This window comes from Homarus americanus, unplaced genomic scaffold (assembly GCF_018991925.1).
Source record: "Homarus americanus isolate GMGI-L3 unplaced genomic scaffold, GMGI_Hamer_2.0 scaffold36734, whole genome shotgun sequence".
Classification (NCBI taxonomy): domain Eukaryota; kingdom Metazoa; phylum Arthropoda; class Malacostraca; order Decapoda; family Nephropidae; genus Homarus; species Homarus americanus.
This window is the reverse complement of record NW_024733126.1, coordinates 8,771,445-8,794,159: the sequence shown is the minus strand read 5'-3', so window position 1 is coordinate 8,794,159 and position 22,715 is coordinate 8,771,445. Positions and strand designations below refer to the sequence as shown.

The 22,715-nt window shown below is 37.2% G+C and overlaps 1 protein-coding gene across 1 annotated transcript in view; it reads right to left on the bottom strand.

Moving 5' to 3' along the window:
* Positions 1–22,715, bottom strand: part of LOC121869289 (inactive tyrosine-protein kinase transmembrane receptor ROR1-like) — a 176,111-nt gene that overhangs the window by 41,682 nt on the left and 111,714 nt on the right. Inside the window, exons 9-13 of the mRNA XM_042370535.1 lie at positions 16,761–17,033; positions 5,554–5,671; positions 5,004–5,128; positions 2,900–3,026; positions 800–959 (exon numbers count right to left, since the gene is read on the bottom strand). Coding sequence (XP_042226469.1) covers positions 800–959; positions 2,900–3,026; positions 5,004–5,128; positions 5,554–5,671; positions 16,761–17,033 — 803 coding nt within the window. The remainder of the gene's footprint in view (positions 1–799; positions 960–2,899; positions 3,027–5,003; positions 5,129–5,553; positions 5,672–16,760; positions 17,034–22,715) is intronic.

The window sequence follows — 22,715 nt, the reverse complement described above, 5'->3', positions numbered from 1 at the left end:
ATGAGAAAGGTGGTGACTCCGAAACTAAAGTGGCAAGCAAAAAACTATCATTCCATGATTAACTGGAGGAATGAACTCAAGACTGAGCCTCCTTACATTGCTTCTCTGTCAAATCTACAGGTTAATGACATTCTTGAGACACCATTAGTGGTGCCCAAGTGGCCAAACAGCACTCAGGCGGTCGAGAGAGGCATAAAAGTGATGACTGAAGCTTGCACTGAAGTGACGGGATACGAATCGAGAGATGGATATATTAGGCAAAGATTATTGTCTAGGAAAATGATGCCAAGGTTCCGCACAAAAAAGAATTTCAATATGAACTTGTAATCATTTTCTATACGGTGTACCTGTAAAATAACATGTGAATTAAATCGATGTCACCCATGTAAAATTTATCATTATCCTGGAAAACATTAAATGACACCTAATTTTTGGTATACTGTACACTAAAAGTTGACAAAAAGTCGTTCGCGATGCGGCAGGGTAAGTATGCATGAAATGGCATGAAATTTTGCACAGGTGTTTGTTACAGCCATACAAACGATGCCTGAAAAGTGCAGCCTGCAACTCAAATAAAAGTGTTTTTCCCTGCCCCCTACTATGCAATCTGTAAAAGGAACGAAGAATCTAAAACTATTCTGAGATGACGAGCCCCATTCTGCTCCTTCTCACATCCATCATGCCCAAGTGTTCGAGAAGATTTTGTTGAATGTACATGCCACACACAAAGTATATTTAAAGTAAGTCATCAACAAATAACACTCTTTGTAATCTCTAAACAGAAGACATTTTAACTAACCCTCAACAAGGGGTTCACTCTGCACTCCCAAACGAATGCAGGACAGATGATCGGGAGATGTGATCGGTGAAAGCTCCTCACATTCAGGAATTGGCAGCCGTTGTCCAATCAGTTGATGTTGTTTAGCAATAACATATTCCATTCTGCACACATCGTTTACCTTTAAGACATTACAGAGACACAAAAAGCACATGAGTTATGTACTACATATTTATTCTTACCATAATATACAGTATTACATTTCAATTTGCTAGATTTTTCTACTCTGCTTGGTTTATGAAAGTCCACTCTATCAAACTCCATCCTCTTACCAACTGTCTTCAACTTTTGTATTTTTTTATTCTACATGTTTTATCAAGTCCACTGCATCAGAACCCTTTCCTAACAGTTATCTTGAATCCCCTTTAATCTTATCTTTTGCAGTTCCTGTTTACTCTCTGCAAAATACATTGTACTGTATTAAATACATTGAGACATGTTACCAAAACCTAACGTGAAGCAAATTTATTACTAAACGCGGGATAACGAGGAATAATATTCCTAGCAGACCAAACTGTGAACTGTTATTGTTATTTTTTCAACTCATGGTTCTGGGTAGATTCTGTAAACTGTATGTATTTTCTTTTTTTTTACTATTAATGCACACACAATCATTCATACAGAATGTGCATAACAAATTGAAGAATTATTATACGGTAAAAAACATAGAGGGAATAACTCTTACATACGTGAATGGGAGTTAGCACACAAAGCAGGGGAAGGGGAGGGGAGGGGTAGCACTGTGGGGGTTTCCAGCTGTTTGCTGTCTCATGTCCTGTGTGTAGTGAAATGATTGGCAAATGGCAATGCAATACAGGGTATTTTTTTTTTTTATTCCTCATAGTATACATGCAACACAGTTCAGTCTGTGGCTGCTGTATCAAATAGGGGGGAGGGAGAGTGCAGTTGGCCACGGTTACAGCTCATTGTCTCATACACCTGTATACATACGTTCACTTCCCACACATCACATACACCCACACATGCTCAGTTTTATAATACATTTTCTTTATTTCTAAGCCACATTAGAGTATTATAATGATTTTTCCACAACTTTTATAGTTTTATTACCTGTAACAAAGGCAACAAGCCATCTTACAGGCCACCTCATCCCTAGTTTCCCCCATCATAGAAAGTTGCACATCGCTAAACCGAATTTTTACTAATCATTAAACAAGAAAGGGTGTTAAAAATTTTATATTGCTAAACTAAAATATTGTCAAGTGAATTAATGTTAAACAACCACTTCTATTCCCATGCTTTAAAATTGTCATTTAGTTCTTCATTTGCTCACATATACCTTACTACTGTAGTTAGTACTACTATTATAAAATACCTTCTGTTCATCAAACAACTTTCCTCCTACTTCATAAATCCTCAACACCACTTATGGACAGCAATAATAGATCCATCATAGTATAAGCCTTTCCAGATTCATAAATGCTGCCTGTGTACAGTTTCTTGTCTTTTTCTTAAGTATCTTTCTGTGAGCATCTTTACTGGATATCTTTTAGTCTATATAATGTCTACCAAAACTAAATACTCCGCCTTTCTCACCCATCCAACATTCATTTTCCTTATTCTATCAACTGCAACCCTATCACTATTTCCCTGTTATATTCAAAAGACTTATTCCTCTATTATTTTTTGCATTCTTCCTTCACCTTTATGCAACACGTCTCCCCTGGATTTTTCCATGTCCATTCCACACAGAAAAGATATTGATTCCTGCTTAATTGGTTAAGTACTGTACAATACTATACTCGACATACAAAGCACTTTTCTTATTATTATATTGAGTTTCTCCAATTCTCTACCCACAGTGACAAACAATTAATAGCTCTTAAATTTTAAAAACCAAAGGGTCAAAATAATTTGTAAAAATGAACTGAAAAATTTGCTATGCAAGGATAAAAAGTCATTTTTTTTTTTAAACATTTATGTTAAGGGAGTCTTGCCCCCCCTCCTCCCCTCCTACACACACAGGCACAAAAGCAATACTGTACAGATACTGGTTATTCCGGTAGGTTTTTTTTTTATTTATTGTAAAACCATACTTACCAGGATCTCACATTCTTCTCTACAAAGCTGTCTAGGTTCTGCTTCTGGCAAATTCTCATTACACAGAGGGAGTGCAGCGTAACACAATGACTTAATTGCATAGTCCTCACACTTTGCCGACAGGTCACTTATAGGGAAGAAAGAATTTGAGATTATTGATAATTTATGTATTTCCAGGGTAGCATAAAACATACATTTTCATGTACTATACTGTACAGTCATGTACTATACTTCAGTAGTATTTATATTGTACACTCTGCTCCCAAATTTAAACTAATACTACTGTACAATATAATAATTCTGTTCTGTACAGTAACTTCTAATTAGAAAAAATAAAAATTTTCAATACTTCTGTACCCCCAGATAGAAGTAACTCATTTAGCAGACTTAATCAGATCTTACTAAGATACAATATAGTACTCAATTAAACAATAATGTAAAGGTGTTACATTTTAGTACAGTACATTATACTATACTGGTACTGTACAGATACAGTATCCACACAACTCAGAATTATTAATGTTGAGGACCTAAATATAAGTAATTCTTTACCTCTAGATGAATACTTACTACTGTACCTTACACTGTATGAGTTGGAAAACAGAAGAGTTTTTAATTTGTAGTTAATGTAATTTTTTGGGACATACAGTACAAGCAGTTTTACTGCTTTGATGTAGAGTGGCCACAGATTATTGATCTCTTAATTATATGTATTAACCATTGAACAACTAGTGGATTACCCTATTTCCTGGTCTACTGACGAGTTCCTCCAATTGGGTGTGCTGTTTAGTACACATTTACTGCTGAATGTTCATGAAGAGACCCAGTATATGTACAGTACAGGCATATCTCTTTATAACACTTAAGACATGTTTCTGAGAAAAGGAGAGCTACAAGAAACAGCTCTATAAGAGGTCAGTAAAACATGGTTCCAAAGGACATACTTTCTTGATAGCACTATTTCTTACATATCCAGTACTTGTCTGAGCAAAACAATGTTGTTAAGGAAGTGGTGGATTGGGCAGAAGTCCTTACCTAGCTTACATTCTTGAGAATGGTTCAAATCACTAACATAGCCAAACCCAAGCTGCTATACTGTATACCACTATAAACATAGCTCACTCACCTCCACAGATATTGACCCACATTTTAACATCCAAATTTATATTTCTCCTTGGCTGCTTGGCCACATTACAGGGAGTAGAGTAATAACACTTGCAGGTCTTTTCTGGACATTATAGGTTTAAAGTAAATTAATAAAAGGCAGTACAGTACTATGGGAGTATGGTAAGTGTGCACTTATGGGAAGCTTTTTAAACTGGTGGAGGTGGATGTTGATTGACTAAGTGGTAATCGGTGTAAGCCACCTTCATTTACTGAGTGTTTGGCTTGAAGAAAAGACAAAAGATTTGGGTGCCACATGGTCTTGAACATAACTTTGGACTTTTAGATTTTTTTTTAATTCACAAGATTAATGAGCATTATAAAAAACAACATTCTGAGTGACATGCCTGTACATTACATGACTGTACAGTATACTGTAGTGTATATGTATGATGCTGCATCTATTTTCTGTCACAAGTAGAATGCCATAGTTATATGATGTACATTGTAAAGTACAGTACAATACTTTATTTCTGCTTGTAGTGTATAAAATTAAATTTACAAATCAATCAATAAGCATAAGAATAAGAAAAGATAATTAAATCCTGAAAGACCTGAAAATGGGCGAATAAATATCTGAGACAGTATCTGTCATAACTCAGGGTAAAAGCAATTTGTGATTCAAGTTTAAATAAAGCTCAGTACTGTACTGAACAAATTATAAGTATCGTAAAAGAGTAAAAACTTACTAAGAAGAAAGTCACCCCCATTTTAAAACTTTCTTTCCTCATGGGTGGACTTATAAAAACAGGCTGAAACTTTTAACTAAATCCAGTACTGTACAATTTATAACTAATTGTTCTTACCAATTATATTTGTTACTCATATACATGCACTTCCCTATTCACATCCTATAACACACATACAGTGATACTGTACTGCAATGTACAGTACAGTACTCGTAGTATTAGTAGGAACTGAACTATGCATAAATGCTTACTTAGAGTGACTGATGACTGTAATTGCCGTTGTAAGGCGCTTCTCCATGTCTGCCAAATGCCGAGCAGAGTAAATGTAGATGGATCGATTGGCAATGAAGCCACTGCATGTAGCACCTCTATATACCTATAAAAGCAAAATAATGTAATACGTATAATACTTTGTACTGTGAAAATCATGACAGGATATTGAAAGTTATGTCACTAAAATTTCCACTAGCAGTTTGTAGGAAAAGTTCCTTTAATAAAGGAATATATTGTACCTGTACGGTAAATGATATACAGTAAGGAAATCCTGTATATCCTGCAATGGCATTTTCGTAAATGTTGCAAGGTACAGTAGAATTTATCAAATGGTAATTTTTATATATCTGCTGTCTTTTGTGCGAGATGATTACTAATACTATATACCATACATTTAGAGTACCAATGTTGATTAAGAAGCAATGTAAATCTGTCTTCAAAATACTCAAATCTACATCTGTATTTTCTACAGAAAATGCCAATAAGAGTTGGTCAGCAATTACAGAGATCAAGTCATACAGTACCAACCTGGCAGTATCCTTGTCCCCCTTCCTTCTCTCTGCCAGTAGGAGGCATCACAGCTGGATAGCCTCCAATATTAGGCATATTGCCCACTCCAGGTAAGCCTGGTACAACACCTGGTAATCTGAAAATAATAAGATTACCAATCAATATAACAATTAAATAAATAAACAAATATTATGATGCATCAGAAATTAAATTTCTCTTCTAATCCTTGAAATACCATCCTCCATCCTTTTGTTTTACTGTAACAAATAACTTGAAGATAACCCCATTAACGGTGGAATGTACACAGGTTAAAGCCCCACTCTATTATAAAACACGGAGTACTAATATACAAAAACCATCTTGTCTTAAATCAACTTTGTAAAGTAAACAAAAAACTGAACACATGATGACTGATGACAAATACCATACCAGCAGTGTTACTCAACTTGCCAGAGCAATCTAATTGATGGTTGCCTTTAAAGGTTAATTGCCAGTGTTACAGTTCAGTGATCCCTCGGTTAACGAATTACCTTCCATGAGATTCTTCACTTCGCTTAACTAAAAAATTTCCGTTAATGATTCCTTACGAATTTTCCCAACATGTTTTCGCCTGATTTTGCGTGCTCACCAGCTGTAGTATTAGTCCGCCAATACAGTAATCGGTTTTAGGGCTTAAATTTGTTACCAATTGAGTAAATATCAAGAAGGTTGTATTATTCAATAATTTTCAAAGTCTTATATTAAAGTTTTTAGTAATGTTAACAATTATTTAACATAATTGAAGTACAGGGAACTAGTTTTTAGCGCACCAAACAGCCACTTGACTCACCCAAAATGGCGTCAGTGTGTGTCCCTGCTCAGTGGAGGAAGCTTCTTGCTTGAGACTCTCTTGAACATAAACTATTTTTACAGTACAATTAATGGTCATTCTGAAGTTTATTTTACATATTGACAATATATAATGCAGTGCAGTGTTGATTTAAAGAAAATAATCTTGAATTACACCAAGTGAACTAAAATTTTATGGGTGAAATGGCAGCATGGGGTGACTTCTCTTCCACCCAATGCCTTCTCTTCTCCCTTATCCTCCACCCCCATTCTAATTCCCATCATCATCATCATCATCATCATCATCAACCAGGAACCTTCTACTACATGCACACCTCAAAGTAAGTGTACTTTACTGGATTTATTTTTAGTTTGCATGCAATTTTCGGTGAGCTGGAACCAATTACCCAAAATCCCATTGAAACAATGGTTTCGGTTAACGAAATTTTTGGTTAACGAACGACCTTCTGGAACGAATTGTGTTCGTTAACCGAGGGACCACTGTACAACATTTTAATTTAATCTATCAATCCACTCACCATCATTAAAACATTACAGTAATGTACAGTGTATTTGCAAAATACCCTGTATTATACACTGTTCTCGTACATCTTTGGCTACTGTTAATACAATTATTACCCAAACACTGCAAGTGGATTGACACCTCCTTTGACATTTAACAAAAAATTTACAGACCTTGCAGTTTTTTATTTTTTTTAACTAATACTGTATTATGAAAGTATTTCAGTGGTGTCCATAATAGGGATAGATGCTCTCAGAAAGTTTTTTGTCCAGATGGTTGAAGTCCAAATAAATTCCTTTTACACCAGCAGTAGGTAGTAGAGAGGTACTACCACCTGGAAAGATATTGGAAGCATAATGTGTTGTCTAATGGTAGACCCTGCTGCCATGTGGCATCACGAAAATTGTGACCAAGTCCCAGGTTGCTGATCTGACTTTGTGCCTCATTTACACACAATTGCAGGGTCTCAATTGTTTCTCTTACTACTGACAACACAACATACATATATCGTTTTTCACTGTAGGTCTTTTTTTCAATTTTGTATTTCTTTATGGTTCTTTATTATTATTATTATTATTATTATTATTATTATTATTATTATACTACTATTTTTTTTTTATTTACAGTACTGAATTATAATTATTATAATTATTATTATTATTACATTTTCGCCCCCCAGGCCCCGATGCATGTCAGAGACCTGTGCCCGGGTGGGCTAATCCTCATAAAAAATAAATTGATGGCGAGTCCAGTAAAACTTCAGATTAGAGGATAAGCACTTCCTGTAGTTCACATCCTTCAAACTCTCTCAGTTCCTATCCATTTTTAAGTCCACCAAGGAATGAGAAAAATAAACTAGGTCACTGACTTCCTCCCCTTAATCATAAAACAGGAATTTCCTACATGAATCCATCTTTTGTATACTATACATCATCAATCAGTGATCTGCAAGATTCTAAATTAGCTAGGAAATCGATGACAGAGGTCCTTTTCAAAACATTTACCAAAACTGCATGTACACCAAAAGGAAGTACAGTGCTGTATCACTATACTGTACAGTACGTACAGTAATTCCAAAAGTTTTTTTTTTTTTTATATACTGTACTTCCCAAAGCTATACTAGACAGCATAATTTATCCAACTCCATTAATCTACTTGAAAATGAAGATTTTAGCAGGTAACCCCAAACTCACCTCTTTCCAGAAATATCATAGTGCAAATGTATGGTACGTATTTAAGTACAGGCTGTACCTCTCTAGTCCGGCATTCTGTGGTCCGGAAACTCCCGTGGTCCGGAACGATTCTAGTTTGTCCAATAGGTAGATAGGCAGCTTTTTTTTTTTTTTTTATCTGAATTATTATTATTATTACAGGAGTATTAAATTTTTGCCCCTCAGGCCCCAATGTGGGTCAGTGACCTATGCCCGGGTGGGCTAATCCCCTTAAAAAAAAAAAAAAGCCGCGGGAAATTAAGGTTTGTTTACATCCGGCAGTTCGGCTGCTCTCTCTCTCTCTCTCTGCTTGTCTATACAGAGTACAACATTTAACCCTTCAATATATATGAGCAGTAAATAAGTGTTGCTTTCATATTCTTATGTAGAGTAATGACGATATATTTTCACATGTGCGCACTTACATACGAGCAGTCTCACTTTTTTTTTACCATTAATGGTTAGCTACTTATATTGTTCCATTTATTAACATTAAATAACATTACAGGTACTTCAAGCAACCATATTCATTCTTTACATTAATTTTACTACAGCTAAACTCAGGGTCTTATTTTCTTCAGTTTTATATGTAGAACCAATCAGTCACTGGTTTCGTAAGCTTTAACATAAACAATGCCGGCAGCCGTCTCGTCTCCTCTAATATTCCACGTATTATTAATAAATTGTATTGTTAATTTTGCACACACGTACATCAAATTCAATAAAAACCAATTCAGAAACATTAATTAAAATATATATGAACAGTAAATAAGTGTTGCTTTCATATTCTTATGTAAAGTAATGACGATATGTTTTCACGTGTGAGCATGCGCACTTACATATGCGATCTCTCTTTTTCTTTACCATTATCGTTAGCTACTTCTATTGTTCCATTTATTAACATTAAATAACATTACTTAAAACAACCATATTAATTTTACTACAGCTACAACTAAGGTCTTATTTTCTTCAGTTTTATATGTAGAACCAGTCAGTCACTGGTTTTGTAATCAACGAAAACAATGCTGTGTCATTTCCTCATGTGTTTTAATGTTCTACGTATTATTAATGAATTGTATTGCTCATTTTGCACATATAAACATTAATTCAATAAAAAAGACATTCAGTAATAAACAATAATGAATCATTTGTACATAAGAGAAATGACCCTGTTTACACGATTATGCACGTCGTCTGCACGTTGGCGGGCCGTTCAAACCCGTCGAAATTCAAGTTTCCGCCGTCAAAATTTTTATTTATTTATTTTTTTGTGTGTTCCAATAAAATACATTAAGAATTAAAAACTCGCGAAATTTGAGAAGCTACTATACGACATTTAACCCTTCAATATGTCTTCAAAGAGACCATGACGCAGAGAAAGTGGTGCTAGTGCTTCCAGGCATAAGCACAAGTCACTATCTAACCAGGAAAAGGGTGAATTTCCATGGTCCGGCACCGGTCAGGTCCCGAGGTTGCCGGACTAGAGAGGTACAACCTGTACCACAATCCTCTATTTAAAGGATTAAAAAATAAAATAAAATAAATAATAATAATGTTTTATTTGTGCAGAGAGGCTTTTTGGGCTTTAGTAATTTATTGCAGAAAGGCTTAGAATAATTAAATTCCGGTACCTTAAAAAGTAACGTAAAATCCTTTGGGTTCATTGGAGTAATGATGGAAGTAAAGAGTTCCTTTTAGGATGTTTGTTAATATCACGTAAAAAATAATTCATGGTAAAAATATGATAATGTAGATTTAGAGAAGCAGCAGGAATTTAGATGATTTGCATCCAAACATCTGTAAATGATTAAAAAAGTTTTGATACAGGATAGCAACTAAAGAGATTCATCACCTGACCTGAATCCTCATTAGATGTCGAGACATCTGGGTGAAAAGTGTTTTAGTACTTGTAACAAAACTACACATGGCATTTTCTGCCAGGAAAGTGTGGCTTACCATTAATCATGATGTACCGTGAAAAAAACTGGGCTCAACAGGAGGGTGCTTAAGAGTACTGTAATACAGTAATAGAGAACATGAAAATGAAGAAAATTACGTACGTATATCTCCCCGAAATTATGAGTTGAAGAATAACATATTTCACAGCTAAGCCTACGCTCTGAGGGCTACTGGGTAGCGAGTCGGCCGGGTGACACCACTACAAAATTACGTGCCATCTCTATGGATATTATTCCTTGTAATCCCTTGTTTAAGATATTTCTCATTTCTGTTCGCTCAGCAATCAAATCACTTTGCGATCTGTTTTTCAGGAATGCATCCTGATTGCTAACGATGCATCCCTGTACAGTACCTGGATATATTACGAGGATAGGGGATTTTTTCTGGGTTTGAGATGTGAAATAACGAGTCATTCTGGAAAATACTTTAAAAATTCTAACCCAGAAAAATTTAAGGGACGGGGGATTTTTTTCCAGGTTTGATAGATGATGTACTGTAATGTGCAATTTCTGGAAATTCGGAGAAAATTTTCCCGGTACCCGGAAAATTCTGGGGGTGGGGGGATTTCTTTCTGGGATTGAGAGAGTTATCTTGTTACCAGGAAATCCCTCTTCCTGAAAGTGCTCTGCACCAACTGTTCCGGTTAATGGATATACAGTACATATCACTGTACATTATATGACTGACTAAGACAACTTGGATAAGGCCAAGGAGCATTGTTGTGTATATACTAGTAAATTGTAAGTTGTACTGTATCCCCATTTAAAATTACATAAAAGTAACAAGCTACTACAGTACAGTACTGTACACATGTACAGTGACCCCTCGTTTAACGAACACCTCGGTTAACGTAATTTCGATTAACGAACTGCCTTCCATAAGGATCTTCAATTCGGTTAACGAAAAAAAATTCGCTAAACGAACTTCTTACGAACCGACCTCAACATGTTTTCGCTTGCACTGACCGGGCAACCAGCTTTAGTATCAGTCCGCCAATACATTAATCGGTTCTAGGGCTTAAATTCCTTACTATTTTTGTAAATATCAAGAAGTTTATACTATTCAATAATTTTAAAAGTTTAATATTCAATTTTTTAGTCATTTTAACAATTATTGAACAAAATTGAAGGTAAAGTGACTAGTTTAATGCGCGGCATCCAGCCTCTTAACACAGCAAACAGGCGTCAGTCTCTCTCTGTTTTCACTGGAGGTAACATCTTGCTTGAGACTCTCTTCAACTAAACGCTTTTTTTCTGTTTCCAAGCAAATTATTGGTCATTTTGAAATATATTTTATATATTGACAATATATAATGCAGTGCAGCGTTGATTTAAAGAAAATAATCTTGAATTAAACCAGAGAGCTAAAATTTTATGGGTGAAATGGCACCATGGGGTGACTTCTCTTCCACCCCAATGCCTTCTCTTCTTCCTTCTCCTCCACCCCCATTCTAAATCCCATCATCATCATCATCATCCAGGAGCCTTCTACATACACACCTCAAAGTAAGTGAACTTTTCTACCATTTTTGTTGAATTTAGGAAATTTTCGGTGAGCTGGAACCAATTACCCAAAAACCCACTGAAACAATGGTTTCGGTTAACGAACGTTTCGGTTAACGAACGACCTTCTGGAACGGATTGAGTTCGTTAACCGAGGGGCCACTGTACTTGTTTCATCCTTCAGTATACAGAGGACTATGGATACAAGAATAATTCATCATTCATATACTGTATGGGATCTTATGAAGATTAAGAATTTCCACTTATTTCACCTGATGATTAAACACTCTAAATCAGTGGTTCCAAACTTTTTCACATGACGTCTCCCTTTTGCTTTTATCAAACCCTCACGCCCCACAATTTTTAAAATCAACTGAATCAACTTCACACCTTGTACTCATATTTATATTATACTTTGAAGATCAACTAATTCATGATTATTTTAACCATGTACAGAACAGTACTGTGTATCTCATGCATATGGGGAACCACTGCAGTCTAAATAGTGAATGGGGGCTAGGTTTGGTTAGGCTGTTAGAGGTTAATTTAGTTAGGTTAACTTTGATTTGGTTTGGTTACGTTAGAGTTAGGGTATTTATTCATTAGTTGAAAGAAATGGGGGTTAATAATCCTCATGAAATCTACTGTATGAACAGTTGGCTCCACTCCTGCATTTACTACTTGCCTTGCCTTGTTTGGGTATTTCTGGCCACTTTGCCTTTCGGCTATTTTGGCGGTCCTTACCACTTAAAAGTTGCCAATCCTTTCTCTCTCTCCCTGGGGTGTGAACCCCAAACTCTGAAGTGTAAATTTGAAACATTCGCCCAGTGAGCGGGAAGGAGAAGGGTGGAGCCAACTGTACATTACAGTACAAGACACTGAAGAAGCAATTACTTTCAGAAGACTACCTTTAAAAAATAACTAATATTAAGTTTTCATGACAAAATTCGATTAGAACTACACAAGCACATATCCATATACATGTACTGTATACTATACAGTGTACACACCTTTGCAAAATACTAATAAAACGACACTATCAACAGGTATATTCTTTGCTCGGATAAACTGGCAGATTGGTAAGTTCCAATCTGCTTTATTATCAACTATACTACAAGAAACAAAAAAGAAGACAAGAAATGTGCTGTATCTTACCACCAATTTCCTATTATTTTTACTTAGAATGGCTACTATTCACCTTGGGGTCAGGACAAAAGCTCCCCAAACAAAGTCCCTTCAGTTAAAGTGCAAAGCAGGACAAAAGCCCCAATTTATATACAATACCCTGTACTATATTTTTCGAGATCCCAATCTAGGTACACATAATACTGATTACATAAGAGAGAGAGAGATATATATATATATATATATATATATATATATATATATATATATATATATATATATATATATATATATATATATATATATATATATATATATATATATATATATATATATATATATATATATATATATATATATATATATATATATATACAGCTCCTCCCCGACTTACGACAGGGTTAGGGACCCAAATCCAGGTCGTAAGTCGAAAATGCTTAAATAATACATAGAAAATCTAAAATGGGTGTCTCTTTTTCTTCTCAGCACCACAAAACTCTCACCTTTAAGCTTGCCAGCCATTTTAAAGTGAATTACAAACGAAAATTTTCTCTGTCTTCCGACGTTGGGACTCGAAAATACATAATTTGACAAAATTTTGGTTCTACTTAGGCGGTCGTATGTCCGGGTGGTCGTCAGTCGAGGAGTAGCTGTTCTTATAAAGCTGACTTTTGTAATGTAATTTTTATGGTTTTTAAAATATTTGCTCTTGTATAATGATTATAAATTCATAATATGTACTAGAGTTAATGTGTGCTGCTGCATAATACTTATACTGTAATGCCTTCCTCAGTGCAATCTTATGATATAATAAATTAAATATTTTACATGTCAGAGAAGTGCTCATAATCAGTAAATAATAAAGAATAAAATTAATTATTAAAAAATATTATTTGTCTTACACTCATTTGTCTTATGCCTACACTGTTGATATTGCCTATTATATAAACAAACTCTAATGAACTATAAAGGAGAAATGGTACCTTTTTACTTGAGGACATGAGTCCCTAGGGGTTGACCAATATGATTTTCCAGTGTATTTTGGTTTGTTTTAAATGAATCAACTCTTCATTTTCGGCAGAAATTTATAGTTTTTACCCCCACACACACACAATAATGGGAGAGAGCCTGGGAAATTAGGGTTTTGGGATGGGTGAGAAAATGAGTCATCTAATCTGCCCCTGGACCCCCGGTAGGCCAACCTAAAACTAACCTAAATGTCTCAGTAGTTAAAACCTTTGGGGCGCACCATGTCCGAAAGTACAATACCTCAGTTAGAAGTGGAAGGAACAGGGATACACAAGAATTGGATAGAATGATCGTCTTTCCTGTAAAACTCAGCAATAAACTTAAAATAATCGTAGGAGCACAAATAACGACCAACCTCCACCACGGCCATTGTCAGACTGGCCAATGAAATTAAAATCTGTACCCAGGCTGCTTCCTTTGAAAAAATTCAAATGTGATTGGTCGAAAAAAATTTGCGTGATATTGATACATCATTGGTCACAACTGGATGACGTCAGTCAATATTGTGCATGCGTGATGCGGCGATAACATCTCCTCACAGACGGAGACTGCAAACTACGTAAAATCAATTAAATTAAATTGTCGCTATTATCCATTTCCGTCATCTATATACGGGGGTTCAAAATGCTCAGAATAGCGATGTCTAAATGTTTTAGTAGTTTATAACTTTCGGGTGCACTATGTCCTAAAGCAAAATAATACAGGAGAAAAAATAAGGTTAGGTTAGGTTAGGTTAGGTTAGGTTAGGTTAGGTTAGGTTAGGTTAGGTTAGGTCAGGTCAGGTCATGGGATCACTTGATAATCTTCAGGTAATAACTTTCAGTGGTTAACTTATAGTTGATATATGACAATTTTAAGAGTAGACTAATAGGGTAAGAATAAAGTAGGAACCTTGGTGAAGACGAAATGGCAACAAACCATTATAAAATGGGTACAGCAATAAGGTAATGACTGGGTTATGAATTAAAGGAAGGCTATCATGCTATAATCTAGATATTACATTACTGAATTAGGTACTGTACCTTAATGATTAATATTGCAACAAGTAGAAATGTTTGGGCATGCAATCAGCCTTTTACACCACCATCTACTCTATTCTGCGTCATATTCCTATGTTTGACTTACAAGTTTTTATCTGTTACTGTATCTTGAGATTCTGTTGTTAAAGGTATCAAAGACAGAGGCAAAACTATAGCCCATATTAGTTCAAGAAACACTCTCTTTGACATTGTTTATGCTAAGTAATAGAAAATAAATGTTGTAATGTATGAAAGGAATTTAAAATTTTAGCATAGCATTGCACCATTTTATAATTATCCAGTATTATTAAGAGGTTATTCATGTGATATATAAGGAATACAACTCTATATCACTTTCACTAGCCTCCAATTTTACTTCGTCTATACAAATTGAACAAGGCGCGAATTGTCTATGTGAGGAATATGTCTAGCAGCATAAGCTTTTATTTTACACAAATAATATGTGTATTCTTCATATTTGCGTCCACCAAAGAACTAAAATAAAAAAGCAAACCCCGACAAATATTTATATACATATATATACATATACATATACATATACATACATATACATACATATACATACATATACATATATATATATATATATATATATATATATATATATATATATATATATATATATATATATATATATATATATATATATATATATATATATATCCCTTACCAAACGAAGAGGATCCGATGAATGAACGTAACAATAACAATCTACAGAAAACAGGAAATTTGACCATTTTCTTTGAGCGGCTTATTTCAGGAGTAATTATAGCTTTGCATAATGCCATACTGTATGTATGTACTGTACAGTACAATGTGGAGAGAAAAAGTTGATTCATTTCACAATAACAGATACGAAAAGAAAAATTTGTTAAAAGAAGAATGAAGGAAAAAGGATTAGACAAAAGAGGTCTTGACATGAGAACTGAATTGAAGTGATTGTTAAAAAAAATAAAATAGAGGTAGATTAAACACGGGAACGAGATGAAAGAAATTAGAAGTACGTTGGTCTAAGAAACGAAGATAAAAGAAGGAAAGGAGAGAAATAGTAAGAAATAAATAAAAAAAAGTATATATCGGGAGAAGGAATGAGGAATGTGGAAAGGAGGAAATATCAGGACGGGGTGAATTATCGGGAAAATTAAAGATATATAGGGAGGTGGGAAGAAATATCGGGAATTAATTAATTTAATATATTGAGGGAGAAGGGGAAAGAATTAATGATAAATCATGAAAGGAGAGAAATATCGGTGGGATGGTAAAGAATTATTGAGAGGGAGGAATATCGGGAGAGGAAAATATCGAGAAGGAATGAAAGATATATCGGAAGGAAGGGAGAAAACTACCAGGAGAGAAGGAAACTATCGGGCGAGATGGAAACTATCAGAAGGGAAGGAAACTATCAGAAGGGAAGGAAACTACCAAGACGGGAGGACACGAACGGAAGTGAAAGAAACTATCAGGAGGAGAGGAAACTATCGGGAGGGAAGGAAACTATCGGGAGGGAAGGAAACTATCGGGAGGGAAGGAAACTATCAGGACGGGAGGGAAGGAAACTATCGGGAGGGGAGGAAACTATCGGGAGGGGAGGAAACTATCGGGAGGGGAGGAAACTATCGGGAGGAGAAAAAATATTGGAATAGGACGAAATTTTTGGGAGGGGGAAAAAATGTTGGGGCTAACAGAAAAAACAAAGGAAGAGGCCGAGGGGCTATACATAAACTGTAATAACAATGACAAAAACATACATACAGACATTCACAAAACTTAAGAACGCTTCTCTATATACTTAAACCTAGCCTAACCTAACCAAAATACACACGCTTATTTAAACAAATCAGTCTAAACCAAAACTGATTTCCTGTTGTATCTGTAAAGTTCCTGAAATAATCTAGCGTCGTAATACCTTAATATAATCATCCATATCTAATGTTATTCAAATTACAATGAAGACTGGTTCATCTAGTCAGTGGAAGAAGGGAAAAGGGCAAAAAGCGGACACACTTACTCCATGTCACCAGCATCCTCCTCCTGCTGTCCATACACACTGTTTCCCTCCAGTATCGATTCTCTTATATCTGGAGGTTCTGTAGTAGGAGTCCAGCTTGCCAACTCTCCTGGTAAATCCAGTCTGGCCTTACTTTTCCACTTCTTCCGTATTTTCTTTTTCATCCTCCTTCCTTTCTTCTTGTCACCATTTTCGGCGACCGCCTCTAGTATCACCAAAGTGAGCAGAACTAACGTCATAGTTCGTCTCAAATCCATATTTAGAACATCTGTTTAGCACCATAGGAAGCAGCTGTGAGCGCGTCGAGGGGTTAAGGGCAATAATTAATGTATCAAATGCCAGAGGGCAAACAAAGCTCACTTCAACCCGTCCCAGCCACCACAGGACAATCCCCTACCACCACCTTTCCCCTCCTCCCCACATACGCATCGAGAGATTCAATCAATCAATCACTGGGTGTCCGAAACGCTGGACCTGAATCTCAAACTGAATTCTAACTGGCAGATCCCTTTAAGGATGGAGTATAAACCCATCACGAATGAGCTGTAATTATAAAATGTAACGAGGCACAGTTGCTGCTAATTACGGTGGGAACAATCGTTAACCTGTCGGGGTACGATGCTATTTTTGCCATACACGTCTTTTCTTTGTAATTGCTTTACTGGACTGCATATGTACGAAATTGAATGGTGCACAAAACACGAACAAATCTACTGTGCGTAATAGTCAATCAGTGTCATCATCGTACACTGGGGAGCTTCACTTGATCTTGCTAGCAGCAGCTGGCGCCGGGCCGGAGGATGCAACAAGTGCTGTGCTTGCAGGCAGCTCAACCTCGCACCAGTGACTGCACATTGCAATGCATATTTTGAGGGTCTTCACTTTAGTATATAATCATAAATACTCAGCGTGATGTTATAAATTAAGATTTTTGCTAAGATTTTCATGCATAATCGTAACGTATATATATATTAATATCTTGGTTAATTTTTATCTGAATCCGTCACAGAAGTATCATGACCGCAGAGCGCAACGCACCACGAGAGTATTATTCATAGGTTTCCCACAGCGTCCTCTACAGGGTGTTGCTTCCGCACGTCTGCCCTCCACACCACCCCCCCACTCCCCTCCCTTCCGCTCGCTCGAGCTCTCTCTCTCTCTTACTGCCGCAGGTACGCACACGTCAATACGCTTAATGTTAGTTTCAGAGAGTACTCCTGCAGTCCAGCACGTTCCTAGCTGCTCACATCTGCCCTACACCCGGCAGCTCAACACCACCTGTCTCACCACTACCACTTCCACCACCACACACACACTGCACTTCTTGCTCTACACGGATTGACTGACTGGACGACATCGATGCCAGAGTTCGCTGTTCTCTGCTTCCGTTTCTGTTCTCACTTTCCCCTCTTGCGTTATCCACAATTTACGTTCAATTTCGGTTCCAAAAATATTTATCTCTGCACATGTACGAGAAACATATGTTTTATTTTCAATGAAATATAATCCATGAAAACGAGTTGGGAAATTACTGTATATAGGTAACCAGAAGAGTTGGGTTCAAGAAAAGATGCTAGAGAACATCACATAAGCCTCTGTCCTCAAAGTATGATAAGTAATGAAAAGTTACTAATCCTACAGAAAAACGCTAACAGGCAGCTGAGCGTCTCCCCTCTAGCGGTTGGAGGGGGGAAGAGGGCGCGGGCCTAACAATTTGTTTACTGGGCTACGAAAGTTGCAATAAGCTACACAAACATTACAATATTCGCGTGATTACTGCATATATTTTAATTCTTATTTATTCCCGAAACATCATCTTCCACTATGAGCAAACAAAAGCGTACCAGAGGCGTCTCTAAATACTGTAAGTGCTCCATTTACTTAACGCAGACGCAGGAGGGAAAATCCCCCAGACCGTAGGCAATATCGTGTTGGCGGATATGCCATCACTCCTTACTGGGTCTCCTCTTTAATTTTCTCTGTTTACTCCAATATCTGTGTACGGGGGTCACTTAAGTTAATGGGAACTCAACGTTTGCATACTCTCCGTCAACGCGAAGTCGACAAAAGTACTCACTTCCTATGAGAAGCGTAAAAAAAAAGTGTGTATGAACTGAGAGCGTATAGAGTGAAGGTGGGCGTGGCAAGGTTCGCTCAGGTTAAAGTATTCCCCCACCCCCTAACATAACATTACGCGGAGATTTAGAAACCTCCTGTAGTCCTACAATATATATATATATATATATATATATATATATATATATATATATATATATATATATATATATATATATATATATATATATATATATATATAGAGAGAGAGAGAGAGAGAGAGAGAGAGAGAGAGAGAGATATTTGCAAGTTTTCTGAATTTCTATACCTACCGAATTTTAATAAATTTAAGTTGAGGCAAGTTTTTTTTTACGGAAACAGTAAAAAAAAAATACACACACAGTTTATATACTGTATAATTCAAGGCTGCCATAGGTCATAGGAAATGAGTACTATTACAAAAAAATAATATTATGAAGCCGTCAGTCGTTTTGGCTGGCCAGTTCATCGCCATTGTGGGGCAACTCCAAGATGGCATGAACGGCAGTGTCCCGCACGATGGCACCCAGTCCGAGTTCTTCCCCATCCAAACGCGGGTAAAACAAGAATGTGTACTGTGCCAGTACCAAAGTCGGCAGGGTGGACGTCTAGTACCGTATGTAGGAACTTTTCAACATAAAATGACTCCAAGCAGAAGCAAAAAAAGGTGTTGGCCGCTTCCATCATTGAACTTCAGTATGCAGACAACTTCACCCTCGTCGTTCACGCTGAATGATCTACAGGAGATCCTGAACACCTACGCAGAAGGGTATGCACGCTTCGGCCTTGAGGTGAACATGCATAAGACTCAGATTCTCCTCCAGCCTGCCCCTGGTTCAGCCACACCTCCACCATTCATCCAGGTTAACTGTTCTGCCCTCTCTAATGTTAACCACTATCAGTATCTTGGCGCCCACCTGTCCACCACCGCAGACATCGATGAAGAAGTTCAACATCTGATCAGATATACGTCTCAAGCCTTTGGCAGACTCCGTATCCGTGTCTTCAGCTGTAGGGCGCTGAAATTATCTACAAAGCTGCACGTATATCGATCATTGGTCCTCCCCTTCCTGTAGTACGACAACGAGACATGGGTCACATACAGGAGGCACCTCAAGGCACTTTGGAACTTTCATCAACGTAGTCTACGTTTCATCCTACGAGTTCGCTAGGAAGACAAGAAAATATATACCAATATTCTCGCTTACACAAACTGTAGGAGCATCGAGGCTATCATTATCCATGAACAACTACGTTGAACTAGCCATGTTATCCGCATGGACGACAGTAGACTGCCGAAGCAGCTACTCTACACATCTACAGTCAGCTGATGGTAAACGTAATGCTGGCGGGCAATGGAAAACGTATAAAAAAATTAGTAGTCTGAAGAAAAACCTGAAAAGTGCCAAAACAACCCCGTCACCTGGGAGACAATCCCTCCACACCGTAACGCTTGGAGGAGCACCACACGAAAGGGTGTCAATACTTTCGAGTTAGCCCGACTACATACCAAGGCAGACAAGTGCCAGCGCCGAAAAGACGCTGCCGCCGCCCCTCCCGCACGTACTAGATGTAGAATCATGTTGCCCTACACACGGACGGCTCTGTCTGTCCCGTATCAGCCTCTCAAGTCACCTCAAAACTCACCAACGAAATTGATATCACAAATAACTCATATCTTTGTGTCATAGCTGGATGATCGCCATACTCGATCCAGAGTGACAGCAAAGAAGTTGTGGTATGTGTGCGTCCTCTGAAAAATTTAAGCTTAAATGTTTTCATATGTCCAAGTGTATAATTTGGTGTATTTGAGTCTACACACACACACACACACAAGGGCTGCCCACCAACCTGGTCTCATGGCTCACTATATTTCCTGAGTGAGTGCTGTCAGGCAGTGAGGTACCAAGGTTCTGTCTCCACATTCCAACACCTCACCTGCGGTGTTCCCCAGGGGACTAAGATGGGACCACTGTGCTTCCTAATCCTGATCAACGACGCTCTATCGGACACTCCTCACAGGTGGAAGTACTTGGATGACTGCACTGTGGGGGTTACAGTGGACAACACCTCACCGGACTACTCATCGCTACAACGCACCCTGGACAGGCTACAGGTATGCACTATGGAGAACAAGGTCACCATCAACCACACCAAAACCGTAGTCATGCACATCAACACCGCCACCACTCCAGTGCAAACTCCAGCAGTTACAATGGGTGCCCATCCTCTTCAGTTAGTGCAGTCTGCCAAACTCCTGGGTGAAACTATAGACCACAAACTGGACTGGAAGGCCCATGTAAACAACACTATCAAGGCAGCCTCGTACCAATTTTATATACTACGACAACTCACGTCACTTAGGACACCCACGCCAGAGCTGAGGACTATCTACAACGCATTTATACTCCCAAAATTAACGTATTCGTCACCAGCCTGGTCATCTTCTCTCAACTCTACCCAACAACGTCTGCTAGAGAAGGTACAGAAGAGGGCCTGCAGAATCATGCTCGGAGCAGACTACTCCGGCTACAACAACCAACGCTCTCTCCACCCTGGAAAGGCCATCCCTCAGTGACCTGCACCACCACGCACTAGCAGGGTTTGGTAGTGGATATATATATATATATATATATATATATATATATATATATATATATATATATATATATATATATATATATATATATATATATATATATATATATATATATATATATATATATATATATATATATATATACTGTACATATATATATATATATATATATATATATATATATATATATATATATGTATATATATATATATATATATATATATATATATATATATATATATATATATATATATACATATATGAATAGCACCATCCCATATATTGTTGAAATAATAAATAGCTCCTGATTGATGTACTGTACAGCCCTGTAAATGTATTGAACGTATATTATTACGTCTAAATTACATGTAAGTTTGTATATTTTCAGTCACCGGCTGCAACTCTATTAATAAACCGTTTATTATTATTAACACACACACACACACACACACACACACACACACACACACCTACCTTTTAGCATATGCACTGCTAAATTAAAAATAAAATCTTTAGAATCTGCAAATCAGCTGATACACCGGGCCAAACACAGGCAGGTCGGGATGCGTGGGTTTACATAAAGGGGAGAGGGCCAGCGCCTTGGGTTAACGCCACACAAAACACACCCTCGGCTACAGTTCCCACAATCCCCAGCATAAAGCGCTATTGGTCATATCTGGTAACGACTCAAAACATAAGTTCATGGCCTTTATAAAGATAAACGAGATAACAACACCAATAAAAACGCCATGAATCTGGGAGCTTTCGACGTCATCGACCGTGGAATCACACGTGGTCGACTTGTGAATATTTTCGTGTGTGGGGTACGTGTCCGCATCCCACACAATTTTCATTGTTCCCGCCGTGTGCGCTACCAATCTATTGCACTAGCTCGAAATTATACAATAATATGAAATTTCACAGGCAACAGCACCTGGCAAATGATTCAACATCGACATAAAAGCTGGGGATATTAGATTGAATGAAGCGTGATGGTGGTGATGGGTGGCAGTGTGTGTTCAGGGCTCAACCAAGCTCCTCCCCCAAGCCCCACACCCGCCTGCTCTGCCCTTGTTAATTTGCTCCCGCGGGTATGATAAAGCGGCTACGATTTGTAACGCACAGCTATGGTGTCGCTCTGATCTTCAGGGATGCTTGGAAGATCGTATTTTAGATTATGGGGGCTAGATCTTGATAAATATGCTTTTGAAAATTAAATGTAAATAATTTTTCACTAAATCACGGGGGAGCAAATTTCGAGT